We start from the raw sequence: 26,339 nt of genomic DNA on the forward strand, positions 1-26,339 counted from the left end.
ATATACCTGGATAAATCCACAATTTGAAAGACTAAAGTTTTTTCATTACTGCTGCTGTAAGAGTCCAGCTCTTTATGCTACAGTGAAACAGTAACGTGGAGAGTATGTATCAACTTATTAATCTGATTTTAAGGCTTAATGTATTCTTTTTCGCGTGTCATATCAAAATTATCCGACGTTGGCGATCACCATTGCGAAGGCTTCTCTCTCTCTATTTACGAATGTTTTTTAACCAAGAAACTTGTTTTCTTCCTACACCTCTACGGCCCTCTATTTTGCCTTTAAGGATCAGTTGTAATATTTTATATCGACTTCCTCTTACTATATGTCCCAGATTAGACATTTTTCGATGTTTAACAGTCTTAAGCAGTTCTCTATCTTTGCTGACGCTCCTTAGCACTTCTTTATTAGTTTTCCTTGCTGTCCAAGATATCTTCAGCATTCGTCTATGAACCCACATTTCCAATGCTTCAATTTTGTTCATGATCAATACTTTTAGCGTCCACACTTTTGCACTATATAAAAGTAAGTACCAAACATAGCACTTAACCATTTTTTGTCTTAGTTCTAAACTAAGATGATTATTGCAAAGAAATAACTTAACTTCTATAAAAGTAGTTTTAGTCATTGCTATTCTACGTTTTATTTCTACGTCTGGATCTAGTTGGTCCGTTATCACAGTTCCCAAATATGTCATTACGTGAACTTTCTCAACTTGGACTCTATTTAATTGAAGCTTGGCATCGGGATAGGGTCCGAGTAAACATTAAACAATGTTGGCGACAAAATGCAACCTTGTCTGACTTCTCGTTCTATGGAGATTTCATCTGTGTAGTTATCTCTAATTTGTACGATAGCAGTTTGATTTCAGTACAAATTTTTACTGACACGAATATCCTTGTCATCTATTCTGATATTTTTCAGTATTTGCATTAATTTTACATTCTGTGCTTTATGGAATGCCTTTTCGAAGTCCATGAAACATGCAAATACATCTTTTGTTTGGTCACGGCATTTTTATAATAGGATGTTAAGCGCAAAAAGTGTCTCCCTGGTTCCCATCTCATTTCTAAAACCAAATTGGGTATCTTCGAGATCTTCTTCGCATTTGCGTCTAATTCTGTTGAGAAGTATTCTTAGGATAATAATTTTAAGAGTGTGGCTCATTAGCCTAATTAATCGATATTCTATTTAATCAATATTTTATTTAATGTAATATCTCTATTAATCAGAATTTTTTTTAGTTCAGAATACAGTTACGGCTTTTTCACTACGAATTCTTATTTCATTGCTTAGATTCCAGGTATCCGTATCATTGACGCCAGAATAGGTTATATTGTGGATTCTTTCTAACTCTTTTCCATACGTACTGATGCTCATTGGTTGTAACTCTGTTTTGCTGACAACCATAAGTTTTGTCTTAGTAGTGTTAAGCTTTAGCCCATACTTAACCCATATTTCGTTCACCCTGTTTATAAGTAGTTGCAACTCTTGTTCACTGGATGTAATAAATACCGTGTCGTCTGCGTATTTGAGATTGTTGACATTAATCCCGTTTATTTTAATGACTGCATCTTCATCTAAGACTTCTTTGAAAATAAATTCGGAGTAGATATTAAAAAGTAGATGCGATAAAATACACCCCTGCATTCTGTCTAGTTGTATGTTTGCACATTGATGCGAATATAAATTTTTGATAATAGAAAGGTCTTGGCCATCAATTCCCACCTATTTCAAGACACCTATCAGTTTGTTGTGTGAAAATAGGTCAAGGGTCTTTTCGATGTCGATAAACACATATATACTAGTTGTTCTATATCCCTATATCTTTAAACCAAGACCTGCAAACTGAATAATGTTTCTCTGGTTTTAAGGTTCTTTCTCAAACCAAACTGTGTTTCCCTAAGTTGTATTTCTGTTTTGTTGTAAATTCTCCAGTGCAGTATTCTTAAGAAAATTTTTAGTACATGGCTCATTAGACTGATAGTGCGATAACCGCTATATTGTTTAGCGTTTATTTTTTTTTTTGTTATCATTATAAATGTTGACAGAAGCCAGTCTGTTGGTATATGCCCTATTTCGTATATTTAGAAAATCATATTTAGAAGTTATTAACTACAGATGTAAAGAATTAAAAGAGTTTGCCTGTTTACTGATTAAAGTAGCGAAGAAAACGAGCACAAATAAAATACAATAAAACCCCGAATTACAAAGGAAAACCAAACTGTGCAACATTCTAATAATGCTAATGAGTTCTAGTATATGTTATATATGATAGGTAAAGACTGGGAATTAAGAAAAGCTTAAACAGATCCGTTGAATAGATTGAAAAAAAAGCGAAAAATACTAAGATCAACTTAAGAAGAAAATAACATATAAACAAGAGGAGGAACAAAGAAAGAATTAAAAATGCTAGCAAAATAAACAAAATGAACTGAACTTGTAAAAATAAAAAATATGGTACAATAGAATGTACTGAAGACTAGGTCAAATCTTTTTACTATGTTTTCTGCATTTTTAAATTTTTTATAATATTTTTAAAATTGAATAAAGTAATTTTGTTATTTATTTAATATTTATATTTTAAACAAATTATATTGAATTAAAATAATTATGAAACTTATGTTTAATTATGACAAATAGAGACAACTACAGAAATTAACATACGAAACAACATACTACATGCTGTCAGGGCACTTAAAACTAACCAAACGAAAAATAAGAATATGATGATCCTTAAAGTTAAACAAAATACCTTCGATGGTTGTTTCAGGTTTATGGTAATAACTATACAATATGTGTTTAGTTACAAACGCCGTAGTTACTATTGCAACGAGCAACTATTATTCTTAATTTAATATGATACTCCAGTAAATAAACGCGAACTAGAACGATACCTTGTAATTTTCCGTGTCACCACCGAATTACATGAAAATTTAGATTTAGGTTCTCCTTACCCTTTACTTTACTTTTGGACTTGCGCCATTGGGGGCTTTTTATTTTTTAAAGGCGAAAGCTACCACTAATAAAAAAATCGTATAATTGTAAATAACAGCGGGTTATTGATTTAAATCATCTTTAAATGAAGTAAATACATGTGAATTAATACTAAATAATATTTAAGGTTTTATCATAGTCATCTAGATAGAAAACTCACCTGGAAAAAGCACATATTTTCCATAATATCAGAACTGGGTTACAAAGTGAGAGACATATACTGGCTAATAGGAAAACAATCCCAGTTGACAACTTAAAATAAATTACTCCTATACAAAGCGGTACTGAAGCCAGTATGGACATATGGGATAGAACTCTGGGGAACAGCGGCAAATTCTAATATAGAAATTATATAAAGGATCCATTCCAAAACACTAAGGATGATTTTTAATATACCGTGGTATATCACCAACAACGCCGTACATTGAGTTGCAGAAATAACTTCTGTAAAGGAAGAAATTACATATCGAATAAAAAAATATAAGGACCGATTTCGGGAATTCCCAAAACACCTAGCAAGGAATTTGATGGAGATGCGTACAAAGGTTAAAACGTAAAGTGCCTAGTAATCTAGTTTGAGCAAACAAGAAGTGTAGTGCCGATCATGGTGTTTCCAGAACCAATAATCGTTTAATAGACAGTAAGAGCGGCATATTATTAGATTTATTAGCTACATATCAATAGTTTAACCGATATAAATATTACTTTATGCTTAATTTGTAAAAAATGCAGATTGTAATAAATTGGGATGTCAAATAAAAAAAATTTGAAAAAGTTTTAAAGATTTTTCATTTAAATTTGAAAAAGTTTTTTAAATAATTTTCTTCTATTTTTAATCAATTTTTTTCAAAAATGAACACTTTGAAAATAATAGATATAGTAAATTATAAAGCAATAATGATTAATTTTATTTGGGGTGCTAATTAGCGGGTGATTTTCACGATGTTTTTACGAAAAAAAGGGACCTAATTATAAGCATAACTCACTGAGTTTTGATACTATAAACTAAAAAAAAAGCTTTGTTTAAATATTTTCAAAAAGTTTTAATGAGCTTTCCACAAGAAGGTCTTCAATTTTTGGTTATTTTACATTGAAATATTCGATTTGGAATTTGACAAATAAGAGCCTTTTTTATGAGCTACAGCTCTGCTTCTATCGGGTCTACAGACTTAATACGTACAACATTTTTCTACTTTTTTATAAGCTACATTTTGCTAAGAATATTTTTCTCGATTAATACTTACTTTTAGAGTTATTTGTGAAAAACCGTCTGCAAACGTAGTTTTTATTTTGAAAAATAAACATTTTCACTCGCAATTAACTCAAAAAGTATTGACTTTGAAAGTGATGTAAAAAACTTTATAAAATAAAAGTTGGTTAGAATTAGTCAGTTCATTCATTTCCGGGCTTATTTTAAATGTATGTTTTTCTTCAAGATTAGGGGTCGCTTTAACCTCCAGGCAACCCTGCGCTCAAGTTTAAAAGTAAAGTAGAAGGTACTAGAAACCTAAATTCAAATTTTCCATCGTGATGAGGAAAATTACACTTCAAAATGGCCATTTAGTGAAGTATAAGCAGATAACATACTACTGTATCTTTGTAACTGTTTTGTCCTTATTTTTACCTGTGAAAAAAAGTGACACGAGGTAAAAATTTACGGTTCCTCTATATTTTAATAAATTATATGAACTTGGCTAATTTATGTACAATTTATTATATTTAAATTTCTATTTCATTTATATCTATAGATTTTTTTCTTTTCATAGATTTTCCAGTACAATTTTACGGGATGCAACAATCTGGAAAGAAATGTACGATAATTTTACAGAGGACTTCTTAGTACCTGCTGAATGGGAAAACCAGCTTACCAGTTTTAGAAGACTGATAATGATAAGGGTGTTCAGGGCCGACAAACTAATCAGTTCCATTACTAATTTCGTTAAGAACGAGATGGATGAAAAATTTATAAAACCACCCCCATTTAATATATCAGTTTCTTACGACGATTCCTATAACTTGTGCCCATTAATTTTTATTTTATCTCCAGGAGTTGATCCAATGAGTGCGTTAGTAAAGTTTGCAGCCGGAAAAAAAATGTCTGATAAGTTTAAGTCAATATCTCTTGGACAAGGTAATAAATAAAAGTGTTTTGTATTAATGAAATCATCGTATTTAATAGGTTAAGCTATTTTGATGTTTAGACTTCCTAGTTTGCTAATTTTGAATAATTAAAAAATGGTATTTCAAGCAAAATCAGAATACGATTATATGTATTATACATTACTATCATCCTTATACTGTTATGATGTAAGTCACAATTTTCTCTGCCAAGTGTGTAAGACTTTAACCTTTAAAGGGAGTTAAACAATTTGTAAGTTTGTGGCCTGTGCGAAAAATCTTGACTATGTGATATGGTTAAAACTTTTTGTTAGAAACAAATATTCAAATAAGTGCATCATTACATTAAATAAGGTATCCCGTAACCTCCGTTTGAATTTAAAAAAAATCGTTGATTACGTCATTACGCTAACATTGAAGACGTAATGTTCAACACATACGCAGCATTTGGAGGCCATATAAAAATCAAAATTGAGGTGTTTTAAGATTTTTTTTAAAGGTATCTGTTTCTGAAGTAATGAATTTATTCCATACTTTTGCACCATACTATACAATTGTACATACAATTGTATATACAATGTATATACAAATGTGTGTGTACAAATAATGTCATTTTAATGAATTATTTCTTCTTCTTGATTTTGTACTTTTTCTGGGTTTAATAGTTCTTGAAAATACTACTTCTACCTTTTTATTGGTTCCTCTTTATTGCTGATAAATGCCCCGTTTTTGGTTTTTGCACTTTTGTTCCTCTCATGTGTACTTAAGTGCATCGCTTGGTTTGCTTGTAAAATTTCCTAGTTTCTCGTTTGTTATTATAGTTTGTAATTTGTTGTATTCTTGTATTCAACATTTCTCTCTTTTTTCTTTTATATATTCTCCTTGTATCCCGTCTTAGTTCTGCACATGCTCTTCTATTCAGTCAGGAATTCCTTTGTAGATATTTTTGCATAGCTATACTTTTGCAATTTATTACTTGTTGGTATCTTGGTCATACCATGTGTCGTTTCTTTTGCTTTAAGTTTTGCCTAATGTTTTTCTTGCTGTATTGTTAATTGGATGATATTTCATTCGTCTTCGATGTTATTTTCTTCTCCTCTTTCATTTATTTTTAGCTTTACTTTCTGCTGGTACCGAATCTTCTTCTTGTGATTTTTAAAAATTTATGTGTTCCATTTTCTTTTGTTTGGCGTCTTTCTCTTTTCTTACCATTGATATTCTTTGTTGTATCTTCGATATGATCAAGAAATGATCCGAATCGCAACATTGGAAGCTATTAACTAATCATCACTAACTCACTGTCACTGTTAAAAGCTAAATAAACTTTAAGTATTTTTACAGTGGCGTAACAAACTATTAAAATATAAATTGCATAAATTAAAGAAAATCAAGCAAAAAGAGTGTTCCGTTTTCGTTTAATCTTTCCCTCCCCCTAAGTGTTAGGCATTATTTTTTGTAAGATTGTTAGTAATTTCCAAATGCTAGTACATTTTTAGGCTTTCATTGAAGAATTCATTATTTGAAGAATATCTTGAGATCTCGTTTGTAGTTTGTGAAAAGTTGTGTTTGATTGCCAATGAGTTTTTTGTATTTATTACCATTTTTATTTCTTTTGATGTCATTTTTTCAACAGTTTTGATTTTATTATTTTGATCCCGCTAGTGGAATTTATTTTAATATTATTACTCAGTATTATACTTTACCTAGTATATTTTTATGAAGATATTTTACACTATGGGACCACACTGTAAATATAAGGTTACTTCATGCAGTTTTAGTTTTAAAAAATTTTATGATCTCGGTGCTTTTAATAGTTTGCAAATAAATAATTACTACAATCTTTTTAAAAGAATTGAAAATTCGTGATAATAAATCAGAAAATACTGATTTTAGGACAAGGACCAGTAGCTCAGGCAATGATTATGGAAGGATCAGAAATTGGAACATGGGTCTGTCTTCAAAACTGTCACTTAGCGACCTCCTGGATGCCAACTTTAGAAAAAATCTTTGATAATCTCGACTATGATACACATCCTGAGTTTAGATTGTGGCTGACAAGTTATCCATCTGACAAATTTCCGGTTACTTTACTTCAAAAAGGAGTTAAAATGACTAATGAGCCTCCAACGGGATTGCAAAATAATCTTTTAAAATCTTATATAAGTGACCCAGTTAGAAATCCTGAGTTTTACTTAGGTAGTCCGGATCACCATGAAATGTTCGTAAGGCTTTTGTATGGATTGGCATTCTTTCATGCTTGTATTCAAGAAAGGCGCACTTTTGGACCACTTGGTTGGAATATCCAATACGGTATGTAATAATAATACAAAGTAGCTTTATTTAGTAATAAATCTAATTTTGTGTTCTATTCCTTCTATCCAACTTGTTATTCAACGAATATACATCTCTTATACTAATGGCACAAATCTGTTAATATATAATAAAAACGTAAGACCGTTGCTTGCTTTTTATCATAACTATAGAAGCATATAAGTATTCTTAAAATAAATGTAACAAAGAATAAAGATATAAATTCCAACAGATAAAATTAACAGAAGACATGGAATTCACACTCTGGCGAATTTAGATACTTAAAATATCGTAATAGATTAGTTTTTCGAGTTTTCTTCCTGAAAGATTTCTTTTAGTTTATGTTAATATATTCAAATAAAATATGGCAATAGATTAGGTTTTCCAGTTTTCTTCCTGAAAGATTCCTTTTAGTTTATGTTGATATATTCAACGAAGCAATATTTTATTACACCACTTTTTTTAATTAAATTATGTTTCTTTGGTGTTGTTTCAGGATTTAACGACTCGGATTTTGACATATCAGTACAGCAACTACAAATGTTTATAAATGAAAGCGATGATCCATTTGAAGCATTATCTTATCTAATTGGTGAATGCAATTACGGAGGAAGAGTAACGGATGATTGGGATCGAAGACTGATTGTGACCATATTAGCCGATTATATTAATCCATTAGTAGTATCTGATAAACGGTATACTTTTAGTGACGCAGGCAAATGCTATGGCCTTCCTGAAAGATCTGACTATCAAGTATATATAAATCATATAAATGCTATGCCAGTTTTGCATCCTCCCGAAGTTTTTGGCTTGCACACAAACGCTGGTAAAAATTAACTACTTAATTTTAAAATATTATGTCTTGAAATCTTAGTAAACTTAACAAACACAAATATTCAACAGCTAAATTTTTTATTTAATATTATTATTTTATAAGAATTGTTTAAAACGAGATCAAGTATGTTATGCCCAGCATATTTCTGGTTGTATAACCTAGTTTAATGTATCGATTTTCTGAATGTACCAGTTTGTGCATTAAAATCACCTCCTACCATTACTCCATCTCCTTCTGGGATATTTAAGTAGGTATATACAAGGTGGTCCAGAATTATGTACATTAATTTCTAGAGCTCATAGTACGTCCAAAAATAAGGGTACTTCTTTATGTACACTTTTTTATAAAACTGAATAATAAGGGAGATATAACCCTTTAAAGGGGTAAATTGAAATTCTTATTTTTTCAAATATCTTCCAAACGGTTTTGAATACGGAGTTCATATTTTGGGAGTGATTATAAGACATTAGGATAATTAATTTCATGTCACCACCTACCACATCCTATATTAATACAGGGTAGTTTTGGAGGGTAAGTGGGGGTTATTGGGTCACATGTTTTTTAATTTTTACATATTTTAAAAAAATATTTTAAAAATTGTTTCCTTAGACTTTTCTACGCAAAAAAGGTGCTCTTGTAATATTTCGATAGATATCACCGTTTTCGATTTATTTAAACTCGAAGGTATACATGTATTTTATTGTAATCGTTACATTTCTTAATATTCATTAAGTATGCTTTGGAATTGACACTTGTGTTAGCAACAACACTTTAATCTCAAGTAATCTATGAATTGTCAGTGACGTTTAATAACAATTAAATTATTTTATCTACACTTTTATTGTACTCGACAGTGAAATTTGTTTAACACGTCTCTTTTGCTATATTTTTAAATTTGTTTGCCCGCAATATGGCACACTATTCAAATTCTGAGATGACAGACATACTTTTAGTATTAGGGGAATGTTAGGGAAATGAACAGAAATATTCCCAATGCCAGGACTTTTGTAAGTACTGAACGACGACTGAGAGAAACCGGTTGTCTTCAAAGAAGGAATACAGATGCTGGTCGTCGTAGAGAAGCAAGAAATGTTCGCGTTGAACAGCAAATATTGGATGCTGTAATAAATGACCCCACAATAAGTACACGCAGGTTAGGATTAAGAACGAATATTTCCCATCAAAGTGTTTTAAGAGTTCTGCATGAAGAACAATTACATCCTTACCACTATCGACAAGTGCAGGAATTGTTACCTGACGATATGCCACTTAGAGTTGATTTTTGTGAAGTATTGCAAAATAAAGTTCAAACTGCACCAAATTTTTTAAGCAACATTCTGTTTACAGACAAGGCCACATTTACAAGACAAGGTATGTTCAATTCTAGAAATATGCACTTATGGGCTGAACAAAATCCAAGGGCTACAATGGAAACTCACTTTCTAAACACGTTCAAGATAAACGTTTGGGCAGCTACTTTAGGAAATAGTTTCATAGGATACCACATCTTTCCCGGAAATTTAAATGGTAACATGTATTACAATTTTCTAGACAATATTTTACATGATATTTTGGAAGATATTCCATTACAAATACGAAGAAACATGTTTTTCATGCATGATGGTGCTACACCACATTACACAAGAATTTGTAGAAGTTGGTTACATGAACATTTCCCTGATAGGTGGATAGGCCGGGGTGCGGATGCACCGATTCATTGGCTTGCTCGTAGTTGTGATCTTAATCCAATGGACTTTACAGTATGGAGTTATTTAAAATCAAAAGTGTATAACACTCCAATTAATACAGTAAATGAGTTAAGAGACAAAATTGAACAAGTATTTACCGATTTACAAAACGATCCAGTAACATTAAATGGATTAATGCGTTCGCTAAATAAAAGAATTAGATTATGTATTCAACAAAATGGAGGACATTTTGAACAGTTGTTGTGAAATATTATTTTCGCCATTAATTAAATGTTAAGTATTAATTAAGTTTTCCATTAATTTGTAATATTATTGCTAACACAAGTGTCAATTCCAAAGCATACTTGATGAATATTAAGAAATGTAACGATTACAATAAAATACATGTATACCTTCGAGTTTAAATAAATTGAAAACGGTGATATCTATCGAAATATTACAAGAGCACCTTTTTTGACTATAAAAGTCTAAGGAAACAATTTTAAAAATATTTTTTTAAAATATGTAAAAATTAAAAAACATGTGACGCAATAACCCCCACTTACCCTCCAAAACTACCCAGTATTAATATAGGATGTGGTAGATGGTGACATGAAATTAATTATCCTAATGTCTTATAATCACTCCCAAAATATGAACTCCGTATTCAAAACCGTTTGGAAGATATTTGAAAAAATAAGAATTTCAATTCACCCCTTTAAAGGGTTGTATCTCCCTTATTATTCAGTTTTATAAAAAAGTGTACAAAAAGAAGTACCCTTTTTGGACGTACTATGAGCTCTAGAAATTAATGTACATAATTCTGGACCACCTTGTATATTAGCCACAATTTTACTTTTAAATAAATTTATTTGACGTTTCGATTTACACTTCGGAAATGGTTCTTAAAATACTCTTCCATCTACTTATATTTCATTAATTTCATTATTTAGTTTTGATATCTGTAGTTTTTGACGTTCCTTTGGTAAATTTATTTTACCTGAAATCTGTTTAAATGATTAAAATTATAGTTTAATCTGTACCGTTTTGTTGAAGGTCGACAGACACAATTCTTATCTTGTAAATGACTATGTAATTTACCATTGGTAAAGTAGAAAGCCGGTTATTGTTTGTGAATAATTTTTCGATTGGGACTTTTGTTATTTTCAAAGAAAGACACTTATGAATTGTGTGCACGGGCCTTAAAAATTATCCAAATTAAACAAGTATAATTTTACATGCGAGGACTAATATTTACTGCCCCTTCTATAATAGACATTTTGTTGTAGTTTTGTAACGTAAAACGTTTTTTTATCATTACCCATTCAAACGTGAAAATGTCTATCGCTATGGCAAACAATAAACATAGGCCGAGGAAATAACCAAAAAAAGTACTCTGTTTTTGACACTCATCCGGCCAGGCAAACGACAAAACGTTGTTTTGACTCACGGTTCGTAGACTTACTACGGTTGCCTTTTCCGACTGGGATGGGGATGCTTGAGTAACGTCACCAGAGTACACAAGAATACAAAACCCATTTATTCGCGATTGAAACTGAATATAGAGGGCAGGTCGATTGCAGTGTTGATTGGTTGAAGGGGAAGAATTACGTCACGAGAGTACAGTTTCGGGCTTAATGTTCATTGGTTAGGCGAAAGAGGCAACCGTAGTAAGTCTACGAACCGTGGTTTTGACTCACGGTTCGTAGACTTACTACGGTTGCCTCTTCCGACTGGGGTGGGGATGCTTGAGTTACGTCACCAGAGTACACAAGAATACAAAACCCATTTATTCGCGATTGAAACTGAATGTAGAGGGCAGGTCAATTGCAGTTTTGATTGGTTAAAGGGGAAGAATTACGTCACGAGAGTACAGTTTCGGGCTTAATGTTCATTGGTTAGGCGAAAGAGGCAACCGTAGTAAGTGGTAAGAACCGTGGTTTTGACTAGTATGGACCTTTGTAACAAAAATCTTTATGTTTCCTGCAGTCAAGTTTTTAGACTTAATTAGTTATTAAGAAATTAAGGTCAAAAAACGGAAAATTTTTGCTTTTTTCGTCTATCAGCAAAAAGTGAAACATTTTAAAAAAATTTTAGAAGAAAAGAAACTTATAAATCATATAAAATCCTTTAAAATGGCGTTTTCTAAATGTTTCTATCCTCATTTGTTGCTTCGAAAGTTGCAAAATAGGTCAAAAATTTCGGTTTTTTTATAAATGTTAATAACTTTTTTTAAAATATACTTATAACATGTATATAGCATGGAATGTTGTGTTTTGTAGTGCTTAAAATATGGTTACAATTTTAAAGTGATCGGTCCAATAGTTTAAAAGTTATTTTATTTGTTTATCCCATATAAATTTTTTTTGGCAACAATATAAGTCAAAAAATTATATAGTTTTAGTAATTGTAAGAGTAATTTCTGGAAGAAGAGGACTTGTTCTATTATTTTCATTAAAAAAAAATTTAAAAAAATAATTTTGCAAAAACATGTCGATTTTTTGCTTATAAACAATTAGAATAACTTTTTAATCATTGCCTGTAAGAACATTATTTTTTTATGTTTAAAAGGCCTAAAAATAATTTGTGACAAAGTTAGCCTCTTTTTTAATTAATTCATATCAGCTTTGTTTATAACAATTAAGAAATTTTATTAGCGTTATTTAAAACCACATACTTTATAGTTTTATTGTACCAAATTTTAAAAATATTGCCCATTAATGAAGTCGTCCACAAAGTTTCAAAATGTATTCTTTAAAATCGGTCGGCTTGGAAACTCGCGGGGGTTGAGGGGAGGAGAAGGCGCTGTTAACTGTATCTGTGGTCCTTTTTTATGTATTTCAACTTTTCTTTTAGAACTTGTATGTACTTTTTGCGTACATTACAAATATGCATTATGTCAATAAATAAATTGTCAAATAAACCACCTAATTCGTTTAAAAAAAAATTTTTTCAATGTTTTTTAGTAATATTTAAGGTAGGTTTGAATGTAAAACAGAAATATTTATGATTAATGTAAACTTCTTCAATAAAATTGTTAATAATTTATAAATAATTTAATGTTAATAAATTTGGAATAAGTTCTTTTCCTAAAAATTTTACTTATATATTTTTTATCCTATCTATGTAAATTTGTCAATCTATTTTTTACAATATTGTAAGTAAATCTAATCAAAGATCATGTTATTCACAAAATTAAATTTGTACATGTTATAAGGGACTCCCCTAGTGTCGAGTAAATGGACCATTCCATTTTGTTGGACCATTTTGTTTCGTTAATTAAATGAAATCTTTACGATATTTCAAAATCATACTGAAGACAACAATTCGAATTCACAATGAATTCAGAAAGGGAAGGAAAAAGAGAATCAGAAGGAGAAAGTGTACAAAGGAATAGTTTTATTTTTATATGATTTTAACTCTTTTTTCAACTTAATTTATTATTAGGATTACATTACCAATAATTTACAAGTATACGTAATAATTTTTTCAATACAATGTTAATAACTAGTATTATTCTGAAGCTATTTTCTTGTGGCATCTTAATGCCATTTCCTATTTTTTGGGGAATATGCCACAATTTAAGTTTATAATAAGTTTATTTTTGACGTTTTCGATTTCTACTTCGGAAATCTTTCTCAAATACAGAACATTAATAATTAATCAAATTATATTTTGTAAAAGTAGATGACTTAAAATGATATTGCCAATATTACTGAGTTGCAGTTTACTGAGTCTTGGGACGACTTTATTGTAGGATAGTTCATTCGATTACATGAAATTAACTCTAACTTAAGAACAGCCATTAGAAAAATTATTTTAATTAATATTTTTAAAGCAATACTATTTTTAGAAGCAATTGAATAGGACAATTTGTTGTTTTCCATAAAATCTATTATAAATAAATTATTTACAATTTTATTAAAGAAGTATAAATTAATTATAAATATTTTATGTTTTCAAATAAAAATTATCTCAAATATTACAATAAAAATTGAAAAAACAAATTAGATAGTTTATTTAACAATTTATTTATTGAAATAATGCATATTCGTAATGTTCGCAAACAGTACATACAAATTAAAAAAAGGAACGTCGAAATCCATAAGAACCAGAGGTACAGCTTAACAGCTCCTTCCCCTCCCTTTGGCTCCCGTGAGTCAGCCAGCCGATTTTAAGGACAATATTTTGAAGCTTTGTGGACAATTTCACTGGGCTAACAGTATATTCAACTTTTTGTCCTTATATTATTTTAAATTAATAAAGTTATTTGCAATTTACTTTATTAATAATAATATTATTAATACGATATTGAGAACGATAAAAGTACGCAAGACTGCATACCTTGGACACATACTGAGAAATAATAAATATAGTCTTCTGCGGGTCATCATGCAGGGTAGAGTCGATGGCAAAAAAGGATAGGTAGAGAGAGGAAGTCATGGCTGCGAAATATTCGAGACTGGACAAACATGATTGTAGACGAATTATTCCACGTTTCAAAAGACAGAGAAGCTTTTAAAAATGTGGTCGCCAACCTCCGTTAATGGGAACGGCATAGGAAGAAGAAGATTATTAATAAAGTATATCAAACGGCAACTATCCGTGGGGTCAAAGATACATACAAAAACATTAATAAATTAAACAAATTTTGTTTTTTGATTATTTTTTAATTTATTAATATTTTGTATTGTATTTTGAGTTTGTAACAATTTCCGAAGTTTAAAGTAAAATTGTTGCTTATTTCCAACAAAATATTAAATTGCATTAAGAGGTCACAAGGAAAACAGCTTCAGAACAATATTAAAAAGCTTTTCTCTCATTCTCAAACAGTCCAACTTATAATTTAGCGTTCTCTTTGATTTGTCTATCAGAAATTGTACCAACCCTATTTCTAGTGTTGCTGTTTTTAAGATACCATGTTTTATTTATCACTTATTCTTTTCTCTTATAAGAGCTTTATCTATTTTAGGAATAACTAGAGATCTTCAGAACTCCAATCTGCTTCTTGGATCTGTGCTGAAAGCTTATGGAGATATAGCTGCAGGAGGAATGGGAGAAACAGATAAACATTTGATGATGCTTTGCACCGATATATTAAATAAATTGCCTAAATTATTTAACATTGAAGCGGCCTATCTCAAATTCCCTGTAACTTACTCTGAATCGATGAATACCGTGCTTGTACAAGAAATGGAAAGATTTAATAAGTTGTTAAAAGTTATTGTAGCTACTCTAATCACCATGCAGAAAGCAATTCTAGGTAACAAATTAATTATGATTTAACTTTTTATTAAACAGAAGTCAAGGATTATAAAAAATAATTACTCGTGTTATCTATGACAAGGTTTACTCAGCTTGGCTTGCAATAACTATAACACTGACATTCAACATGATGACAACTGAATAAAAGCTCAAATATATTCAATATTTAGTAACTATTTAGTTATTTACTTATCTATATAATATCCATCTTTAAACCTAACTTACACCTAAACAATAAACAACGTTTTTGTAAATAAATTACTTTACTTAAAACATCTGCGAACATTTAATTTGTTGCCCAATATTTAAATATAATAACTATATTGGAAAAAACTTCTCTTATGAAATTATACAGGGTGTTTCAAAAAAAGGTATCCCCGTCTCTAGGGTAGGTAAAAAATTGAAAAATAACTTTGCTTAGTAAAAAATTGTTGTAACGCCATCCATTTTCAAGATACAGGGCGTTGAAGAAAAAAAAATTTTACGCATTTTTTACGATTTTGCCGAAACTACTGGCAACATTGTAATGAAATTTTATCCGAATAGTTGTGTGGAAGCTTATACATCCCATGAATTTGTTTTTATATCTGATTCTCATAGAGGGCGCTAGTTACATAAATCGTACTAAGTATTAGTCAATATAACTTTTTTTAAAAGTATAATTATTAATCAATATTTCAAGTAAACTTAAACATCATTCAATTTACACGAAAAAGGTACTCTTGGTAAAATTCGATACTGTGTACCGTTTTCGGAATATTTTGATTTGAAAATTATGAAGTAATAATTGATGCTGATAGAAATGATAAAGTTCTAATAGGTACACCTCTATTTTCTCCAAGTGTGCCATGAAAATCTGACATTTATTGATTGTTATGACGATAAATCAACAATAATTAGAGGTTTTGAAAACCATTATATTTGTAAAATCAAATCAAAATGTACTCATATGTTGAATACACTGACATGTTATTAACCTTAGGCGAATGTTTAGGATATTCTAGTGTAGCTGTGACACGAGTTATAGTCGTTGACCCCATAAGCCAATACCCTAAATCCGATGTGTCAGCACCTGAACTATGATCGACCTGAATATAAAAGTGCAACTTGCGAATTATTGTTTTACTTTCCAATGTGTAATGTATTTCATTTTAATTAATTATTATTCAGTCTGATTTGAAACTTTGTACAGTGAAGTCTGATTTTAATATTGTAACTTTTAAGAACGTAATAAAGTTCTTTCGCATTTGTAATTTAAATAATTATTTTTTAAAAATCGTCCCTGAAGGGCAGAAACTATCAGTAAACGGTATGCAGAAAAGTTTCCTAGAAGAAACTTACCAAGTAAAAAAACATTAGAGCCGTTGAACGACGTTGTCGAGAAACTGAGAATGTGAGACCAAATAAAATAAATTTTGGGAGACCAAGAACAACAAGAACAATTAATAAAAAAAAATAATATTTTAGAACAGTTAGCGTAAGGAATATAGCAAGACAAACAAATACTTCTTCTTCAAGTACTTGGCGGATACTGAAAGAACAGCAATTACATCCTTATTATTACAGACAAGTCCAAGAGCTTTTGCCAGATGATCTACCGGTTAGAGTGGATTTTTGTGAAAGATTGCAAGAAAGGACAGCCCACAATACAAATTTTTTAAAATGCATTCTTGTTACGGACGACGCCACCTTTACGCGACAAGTATGTTTAACTCCCATAATGTACACTACTGGTGTGATGAGAATCCGCGAGTCAAAAGGGGTATCACATTACCAACACTCATTTAAAGTTAATGTTTGGGCAGCAACTTTAGGTAAAAAATTAATAGGTTATCATATTCTACCTGGAAATTGAAATGGTAATATGGATCTTGATTTTTTAAACAATTCCTTATTCGAGATATTAGAAGATTTAACGCTAAAAAAGCGAAGATCTTTATTTTTTATGCACGATGGAGCTCCACCACACTTTGATAGAAGGTATCGTAATTGGTTGAGTAATCGTTTTCCGAATCAATGAATTGGTAGAGGTGCAGAAGCTTCGTTCATTGGCCTCCTCGGCCATGTGATTTTAACCCTTTGGACTACGCAGTTTGGTCGTATATTAAGGAAACAGTCTATGCTACAGAGGTAAATTCACGCCAAGAATTAGAAGAAAGAATTTAACGTTAATTTAATGACATCATAGCTGATCCCCTACCGTTTAGAAGGTTAATGGAATCTTTAGAAAAAAGAATAGACTTGTGTATTCGCGAAAACGGAGGGCATAGAATTCTCTTAACACCTCTTTCTCTTCCATTAGTTTTTTTGTTAGTGGCACACTGGTAAACCAATTGTACTTAGCTATGTTGCGTTTTGTTCTTTCTACAGGGTGTACTAACCTCAGAAATATATCTCCAGAAGAATTACTCAGCTTATATGGTCCTTCGCGTTGTGTTAGAACGTAGGTTTTACAACATTTTAAAACCATAAAAATATTAAAACCAATAGTTATTCGTCTATAGTCAAGAATTCACTTAGGTACACTAAATTTTTTTTGGAACTTATCTGCAAATACTTCAAAGACTTTCCTTATTACTGCTAGTTTATCTAGTTTATCATAAAATCTGACTCACTTTATCTAAATCTAAAATATAAACCGTCTTTTGCTCATCTCATCGTAGCATTTACTTTTTGAATTGTTCCAGATTTTTTAACATTTTTTCTTTAACTTCTAAATGTCTCAATCAAGAACAAAATGTCAATAAATACACGAATTTCCGTATCATCCGTTAACCTTGCATCTATATCCCTTTGGAACTCTCGAAAATAAAGTAAAAACTACTTTTGACTTTCATATGATTAATAACTGAATTTAAAGACGCTAGAACGTTGGAAAAAATTGTACAAATACATAAATAATATGTAACAATAAAACACTAAAAACTTTGTTTTCAAAAACTTCCACAAAATTTATTACTACATTTTATTATTACTACATTATTACTTACTACAGCTGTTTCGGCTGATTGCCTTTCTCAAATTTATAATAAATTTTGTGGAAGTTTTTGGAAACAAAGTTTTCAGTGTTTTATTGATACATAAATGAATTTTCATCAAGTAACGGTCGAATCTATCAATTACATAAATAATATTTTGTAAATTATAATTAATATATTGCTTTTTTTTTTTTTAATAATAGTTTAATATTTAATAACTATTAAAATATTTATTATTGAAATAAATGTTTTCAAAATTTTGTCAGTTACTGTTTATTGCAGTAGAAGTTTTTGCGGCACGTAGCAATATCTGTATTTGGGTGCAAGCGCAAAACCACATTAAATTTAATTGTAGTTTTTTAAATTTTTTTAATCTTCCTTATATATCTGCTATAGGCGTTTTCAAGAAATGCTTCTTTATCATCTTAAAAATCACATTATATTAAAACTCTACTTTGTGTAAAACGATTAATATTAAAGTAATTATACCAAGTTTAGTACCTAACTGATATACTATACATACTTTTATTGCAGGATCAGATGGAAACGTAATTAAATGCACGAAAGAAAAATTATTTAAATTTAAGATAATGCGAAACCATTTTGCGAAATTTTTACATACTGAATTGACAGAAAAATGAGCTGCAATATTCTAATACATGAAGATACAGAGATTATCCGTGCTGAGTTTTTCCACACACGAAAAACAATGTGGCAAAGCAGTAACAGAAAGGAGGAGAGATTTAAGAAAAAATACAAAAATTGGTTATTTGATTTAATGAAAATTATAATTTATGATGACACAGTTTCACAATCAACGCAATCTAAACGTAAAAAAATTGCAGAACTTTACCGACCCAATAAAATTAAAATAGCGATGATGATTTCCAACCTCCAATAGGAGAAGGAACCTGAAGAAGAAGACCCACCCAATACGACTGAAGAATTGGCACATGCTACCCAAATGAATCTGCATTCATCAGGATACTCAGACGCTTCAAAATTTAGTAAGGATATAACGTCGACTATTGCAACAAGGGCGTATAAATATAGAACAGTATTTACATCAGAAGTTAAAAAGATATTGTCTGACGATGCAGTACTTTCGGTTTTAATCGAATATAAATTTTTGAAATGTACCTATCAAGGATTGAGAAAAGTATCTAAAGAAAACAATTACAAATTGCATCCAACTTTTAATAACGTTGCAGTTACAGAAAGTGGTAACATTACAATTACAGAAAGTCGTGTGGATGTTAAATTGTAGGTTGTATTAGATCATACAGTAGAACGTCTTTTATTTCTTCAAAGAGAAGTTTTGGACACTTTTTATGTATAAAATGTTAAAAAATATGTACATAAGTATATACAAGCAGAAGTTTACGGAAGATGGCAAATAAAAAGAAAATATGTATTTTTTACTTCACTTGTACTTTATACTTATGTATAAAGACAGTAATAATTTAAATGAAATTGTTGCTTCGAGAAACTCTGGTTCACCATCTCCAGGTTTTTGTAGACCGATAAAACTACAGTTTCTACTTGAAAATATTGAGTCGACAGTCAGTGAAGTCAATGAAATTGAATAATAGGTACAGGTGAAGTTCATGTGTACGATGATAGAGAATTAAGTTTGCAATGCGGTGACAGATACAAAATCTACTTTACGTTGTTTTTTTTTGTATGGAGCTACATCTAATGATTTCAAAATATTTTGCAAAAAGAGAATACTAAAATTAATCTTCGATTTGGAATTTCATCATTGCTCGCCTGTTTAGGTTTTTTTGAATGGTGCCCACATTTGCCATATATTGTTAAAATTAAGAAATGGCAAGCACGTACTAAAGAGGAGATAAAGATTATGGAAGAGTGCAAAAGAATGATTCAATCGAAATTTTGTCCCAATTTTCGATCCCCCAAAACCTCGTTATCGAAGCACTAACGACGGAAATAGAGCTCGACGATTTTTTTTAAACTCGAGTGTATCAGTTACAATTAGAGGCCTCCCTAAATCGTTAATTAATCGATTTTATATAATTCTGCAAGTAATTTTAAGTGGTTATTATACTAAATATAACCATTTTCGAGCATATGGTTTAAAAACTGCGTGGAAATTTGTAAAATTATATCCATGGTATATTATGCCGACTTCAGTCCATAAAATATTAATGCATGGGCCAAAACTTATAAATAATTATACTTTGTTACCAGTTGAACAATTATTGGAGGAAGCTCAGGAAGCAAGAAATAAAGATAATAAAATATTTCGTAAAGATTTCTCGCGAAAACATTCAAGAGAACATACAATTATTGAGAACATTTTAATCGGTTGATCATTACATCGGATCCATATAATTCTAGTGTGAGGAAATTACCACAAAAATCCAGAAATGCTAAATATTTTATTTGCTTCTTTAACCGCCTCTAATTAACCTAGCCATCTCTGCAAACTTATATGCAAATGAACTGGTTATCTACTTTAATATAATATAATAATTTAACGTTAGGGTCAAGTATTACAAAATGTACATTATATGTACAAAATGTACAAAAAATGTAAATTGTAGAATAAAATTGTAAATATCAGTGTAAAATATTAATTATATTTGTATTATGTTTATTGATTATAGGACTCGTGGCTATGTCACCGCAAACAGAAACTTTTTCGTCTTCATTGTTAATGTCAAAAATACCAGCAAAATGGGTTAGTGTTTCCTATCCTAGTTTAAAGAATCTTCCAAACTATGTAAATGACTTTATAGCCAGGATGAATTTTCTTTACAAGTGGTTCGAGACAGGTAATGCATTTAAAAGTTTTATATGCTTGAGTGTCAGCCTTGTTTAATTATTATAATAAAGTTTTAACATTTTAGTAATAACATAAGTTATAATATGTAAAATTTTATGATATTCATTATATATTTTATTGCTTGAAATTAAGCGTGTGCGATTCGAAAGTTAACTACTTTTAGGTATTGAACTTTGCGCTTTAAGTTTCTATATGTAAATGACCTAGAGGTATCCCTTACGGTGTAAAACAATCTCATCGAATAAAAAAGCAAAGCTAAATATCTGCGTCTAGTTATAATGAGTCATATTGAATAAAGGACTAACTTTCTCGAAACATGTAGACGCCACACTACAAAAAGAAAATAAAGCAAAATCGTCAATACGTAGTCAATGGACCCAAAGGTAGGAAAAGCAAATTAAGAACAAAAACCAAATAAAAATAAGATTAGTAAATAGCATCATATTTCCATATTAACATACGCATCTCTCGCAAGTGGATATGTCTGTAAAACAACTAAGAAACGGATACGAGCGGCCCACAATAACAGCCTAAGAGAAGCAGTTAACGTACCAAGATACGTCGCTAAACGTTTTCTGTTCAGAAAACTACAACAAGTCAATTCTTATATTACGCTCTCTTTTTATTTACGCTACCACTATGTTTGCACCGGTAATTAGTTCAAAGCATCTTGGAATTCTTGTTATTGTTCATTTAACACATTTTCTACTTCAACAATTTCTCACATTAATTCTAGATCGGACTGTGTAGTTTTTGCATTATTTCATGTTAAAATACTTTACACTCTTCTTAAAAAATAAACACCTATTCTCTAAACTTTTTAGTTAATTTTTACTAATAGCTGGTTTTTCCTTTAAATAGTCAACTTCAGATTCCAGAATATGTTTTTTCTTTCTGTGGTCAGTTCTGAAAAATCGAGTTCCTTGAGACATGGATTTTCTATAACTTCTGTCGAGACTTAATGACGAACTTCTGGTTATCGACCTAGGCTACCTTTTGACCTCATTTTTTTATTCTTCTTTTCTTGTGTAGGATCCATTACTGCAATTATTTTGTAAATATCCTATTTTTCCACAATTAAAACATCTCCTGTTTTCATTTTAAGTTTTTTGTTGAAGATTTTGCAGTAAGCTTAACAGTTGTCTACGGCAGTGACTTCCTTATTTTCTCGAAATGTTATTTCTTTTTATTTTGCAGTCCTTACGACATCTTTCGCGATATTCGTTTACATTCTAGATTTTTAATACCTATTGGCTGAGCATTCCCGTAAGAGGATTTCTTTAAATAAAACTGGACGATATTTTTGACCTACTTTATTATTGACCTAGCGGCCTAACTTCTTCTTCTTCTTCTTCTAGTTTCATAACCGTTATCGATCGTTAGAGATCATGGTGACTACAATATTCGCTATCGTGACTTTATTAACAGCAGTTCTAAATAATGATGTAGTTAATTTTCCGTACCATTGTCTTAGATTTTTTACCCATAATGTTCTTCTTCTACCAGAACTACGTCTACCTTGGATCTTTTCACGAATGATCAGATGCAAAAGTTCATATTTTTTAGGGTATCTCATTCTGACCGAAGTATTCCAGCTTGCGTCTCTTTATTATATTGACCAGTTGTGTTGTTTGGCTCAGACCCAGCTTTTTCTTAGTAGTCAATTGAATGCTCAATATGTATGCTTAGTAGTCATTTGTCAGGCTTTCAGACGATTAAGCATAGCCTCACTTAGAGTCCACAATTCCACTTCATACAGTAGTACTGGAAATATATAGCAATATGTCATTCTAATGCGAAGGTCAATACTAAGATCGTGGCTGCAAAGTAGTTTCCTTATTTTTACAAAAGCAGTTAGGGCTTATTATATTGATATTACTGAGATACATGAATTTTTCTACTCTATCCAGTACACCATCTCCATTTTACATCTTGATGCACACCGGAAGATAAAATAGAATTGGAATAGTATGCCCTTTTGAACAAAAATATATAAATAGATAAAGTTAGTTTTCGTTCTATGTGGGCGAAATCGAGCCTTGCTAACGAAACTTTTGACGGTATTTCGATAAAATCTTGAAAGCGATAATAACGGGTGTTTTTTTTTAGTGGTATAGAAATAGAATTTGGCAACACGTTTTTAAGGGGCGGTCATTTTGACAGCTGTCAGGTGATTATTATTTACTTTAGTTTGACATTTCAATATGAATAGACTGACGCTTAAACAACGCTTTCAAATTGTGCAAATTTATTTTGAAAATCATCGTTCTGTTCGGAATACGTTTCGCGCACTACGTCCATTTTATGGTATACATAATCGCCCATCAGAGCAATTAATTCGATCAACTGTGGAACGTTTTTGCACCACGTTGACTCTTAATGATAATACGCATCCACAGAGACGTCGTACAGTGCGTACAGAAGATGTTGTTGCTGCTGTTGAGCGTAGTATAGAGGAAGACCCGAATCAGTCTATACGCCATCGTGCACAGCAGTTGGATATGTGTCCATCCACTTTATGGAAGATTTTGCGAAAAGATCTTGGTTTGCGTGCTTACAAAATTCAACTCGTGCAGGAATTGAAGCCACACGATCACCTAGTAAGGCGTAGATTCGGTGAATGTGCCTAAAACGAAATTGCCGTTGATCCCGACTTTCATAAGCGAATTTTGTTTAGCGACGAAGCTCACTTTTGGTTAAATGGCTATGTCAACAAACAAAACTGTCGTATTTGGAGTGAAGATAATCCTCAAGTGTATGTTGAGAAACCACTATATCCAGAAAAATTGACTGTTTGGTATGCTTTGTGGGCTGGTGGAATCATTGGTCCGTACTTCTTGCTGGCCAGAACGTTACAGTCAATGGTGACCGCTATAGAGCCATGATTACTGACTTTTTTATTCCTGAATTGACCAACGCAGGAGCTGTGGTTTCAGCAAGACGGCGCAACATGTCACACAGCTCGTGCGACAATGGATTTATTGAGGGAAACGTTTGGTAATCGCATAATCTCGCGTTTACGACCCGTGAATTGGCCTCCAAGGTCGTGCGATTTAACACCGTTAGACTATTTTTTGTGGGGTTATGTAAAGTCGCTAGTCTATGCCAATAAGCCTGAAACGATTGATGAACTGGAGGACAACATTCGCCGCGTTATTGCCGATATACGGCCACAAATAGTGGAAAAAGTCGTCGAAAATTGGACCTCCAGATTAGACTACGTCAGAATCAGCCTTGGTGGTCATATGCCAGAAATCAAATTTAAAATATAATGTCAAAAAATTATCTTTCAAATAAAGTTAATATCCTGTTCATATAAAAAATAATCTTTGTTTTATTCCACTTTAAAGTTCTATACCTCTTAAAAAACACCCGTTATAAAATAAACAGAGAGTAACTGCGGTCAAATATTTTGTAAAAATGGATTAGTGGGTAGATGATAGATGTGGGTACTTTCTAGGAAGTATGATGGGAATTTTATTAGTACGGCCAAAAATTATTCCTTTAGAACTGTTTACAAAAATTAAACTTATAGTTTTTCTAAAGTTTAATAAAATAAATGAAAATTGGACAAAATATAACAGTGATGTTACACTTTTACACTGTTAGTCACTTGTTACTCTGACGCATACCAGATAACATTTTATAGAGCTGGTAAAACTTAAGTTTGAACAGAATATAAAAATAAATATTTCAGTTTATGAAACTATTATATATTATTGCAGGTAAACCTCCTAGTTACTGGATATCTGGATTTTTCTTTACACAAGCCTTTCTAACTGGTGTTAAGCAAAACTTTGCTAGAAAGTACACAATCGCCATTGACAAATTAACCTTTGATTTTGAAGTACTTAGTGTAAATATAATGAAGTCGGCACCAAATGATGGTGCATATATTTATGGATTGTTCACAGATGGCGCCAGATGGGATCGAAACAAAGGTATATTAGCTGAGTTGATGCCTAAAATATTGTACGATAATATGCCGGTTATTTGGATTATACCGCTACTAGCCGAAAAGTATTTCCCAGGTAAATACATAAAGTTTTTGATTTCTTCACATTATTACAAAAAGATCATAAATTCAGTTTTACAAAGAAAAATAGCAAAATTTAAAAATATTGTTTATTAACTTATTTAGTTTATTCAGGCTTTAAATAATTAGGGCTTAAAAATTTATAATCATAAATTATACTATACACAAATTACATATTTCTAAGAAGAAAATACCTATACCTATCTAATAAATTACAAAAATTTAAATTCATTCTACTTTTACACCATAATCTGTTCCTGTAAGAAAATTTCCCTACATTTATTTCTATTTTTTGTTTTATTTTCATGTACCGTTTTCCAGTTTTCTTCCTTTACAATTTTTCCTTAAAGTCTTCTTTCACATTTTTACTTCATGTTTGTTATGCTTTGCCCTTTCTTTTCTTCTGCACTTATTTTTTTTGTAGGGTTTATTTAGTCATTCTATTTCATAACTTCACATTCCGTCTATATATGAACTAAACAATCTTTTTTTGGACGAAGAATAGACAAAGGATGGCTTTAAAGAAATAAAATTAGTAAAGGTAGGAGAGGTTGCTCCAATAAGAAATTGAATATTTAGATAATTGAATTACGTTTCTTTTGCTTAAATGTATATGTTATAAAAGACTCATTACTTATTTATTACTACCAAACATTCACGTCCTTCAATTTTTGCTTACTATTTATTTCTTGTTCTTCGTTCCCATTATCTTATATTTTCACTAAAGAAGCAAACTCCTTGTCTTTAAAATGGGTAGTCAGTATCTGCAAGTACATTTGTATTTCTTTTAATATAAAAGTTTGGTCTTATTACGTCTTAGTTATACGTAATATTCTTCTATTTTTCTGCGTATCTTCTAAGTGTTATCTTATGTGCCCTGTTAATATATTTTATATCTTACTTCTAATAATACTAAGCCACTATAACTCATACTACCTTAGGCTTCTTTGTTTATATATTGTACATATTTGGTCTGAGTAATATACATGTAATTTCTCGTTTTTCGATACTTTTAACCTTACGTTGTACACCACATAAAAATCAACGTTACGAGATAAAGCAAACTATAACATAATTTTATGAATGTATGAAAAACATAGTAGGGTACATAAAAAATAATAAATAATGCAAAATAATATACAAATGAAAAAATTCAAAATTTAAACGGACCTCATCTTAAACACTGCAAACAAAGAAACTGCTACAATATTGCTAAGAATTAAAAATTCTAAAAATAAGCTAATACGCTACAGTAAAATAGTTTTGTAGGTATTTCACTAGTCGCTGTCTTCATGTGCATTGT

At 30.7% G+C, this 26,339-nt stretch overlaps 1 protein-coding gene across 3 annotated transcripts in view; it reads left to right on the forward strand.

The window, feature by feature from the left end:
* Dhc62B (Dynein heavy chain at 62B) overlaps positions 1–26,339 on the forward strand; it is a 279,647-nt gene that overhangs the window by 251,548 nt on the left and 1,760 nt on the right. For all 3 annotated transcript variants that reach the window (XM_072529938.1, XM_072529940.1, XM_072529939.1), the window contains 6 exons: positions 4,764–5,128; positions 7,009–7,425; positions 7,922–8,251; positions 14,921–15,211; positions 20,822–20,989; positions 24,726–25,031. In XM_072529938.1, coding sequence (XP_072386039.1) covers positions 4,764–5,128; positions 7,009–7,425; positions 7,922–8,251; positions 14,921–15,211; positions 20,822–20,989; positions 24,726–25,031 — 1,877 coding nt within the window. The remainder of the gene's footprint in view (positions 1–4,763; positions 5,129–7,008; positions 7,426–7,921; positions 8,252–14,920; positions 15,212–20,821; positions 20,990–24,725; positions 25,032–26,339) is intronic.

The sequence above is a fragment of the Diabrotica undecimpunctata genome, chromosome 4 (assembly GCF_040954645.1).
Source record: "Diabrotica undecimpunctata isolate CICGRU chromosome 4, icDiaUnde3, whole genome shotgun sequence".
Lineage (NCBI taxonomy): Eukaryota > Metazoa > Arthropoda > Insecta > Coleoptera > Chrysomelidae > Diabrotica > Diabrotica undecimpunctata.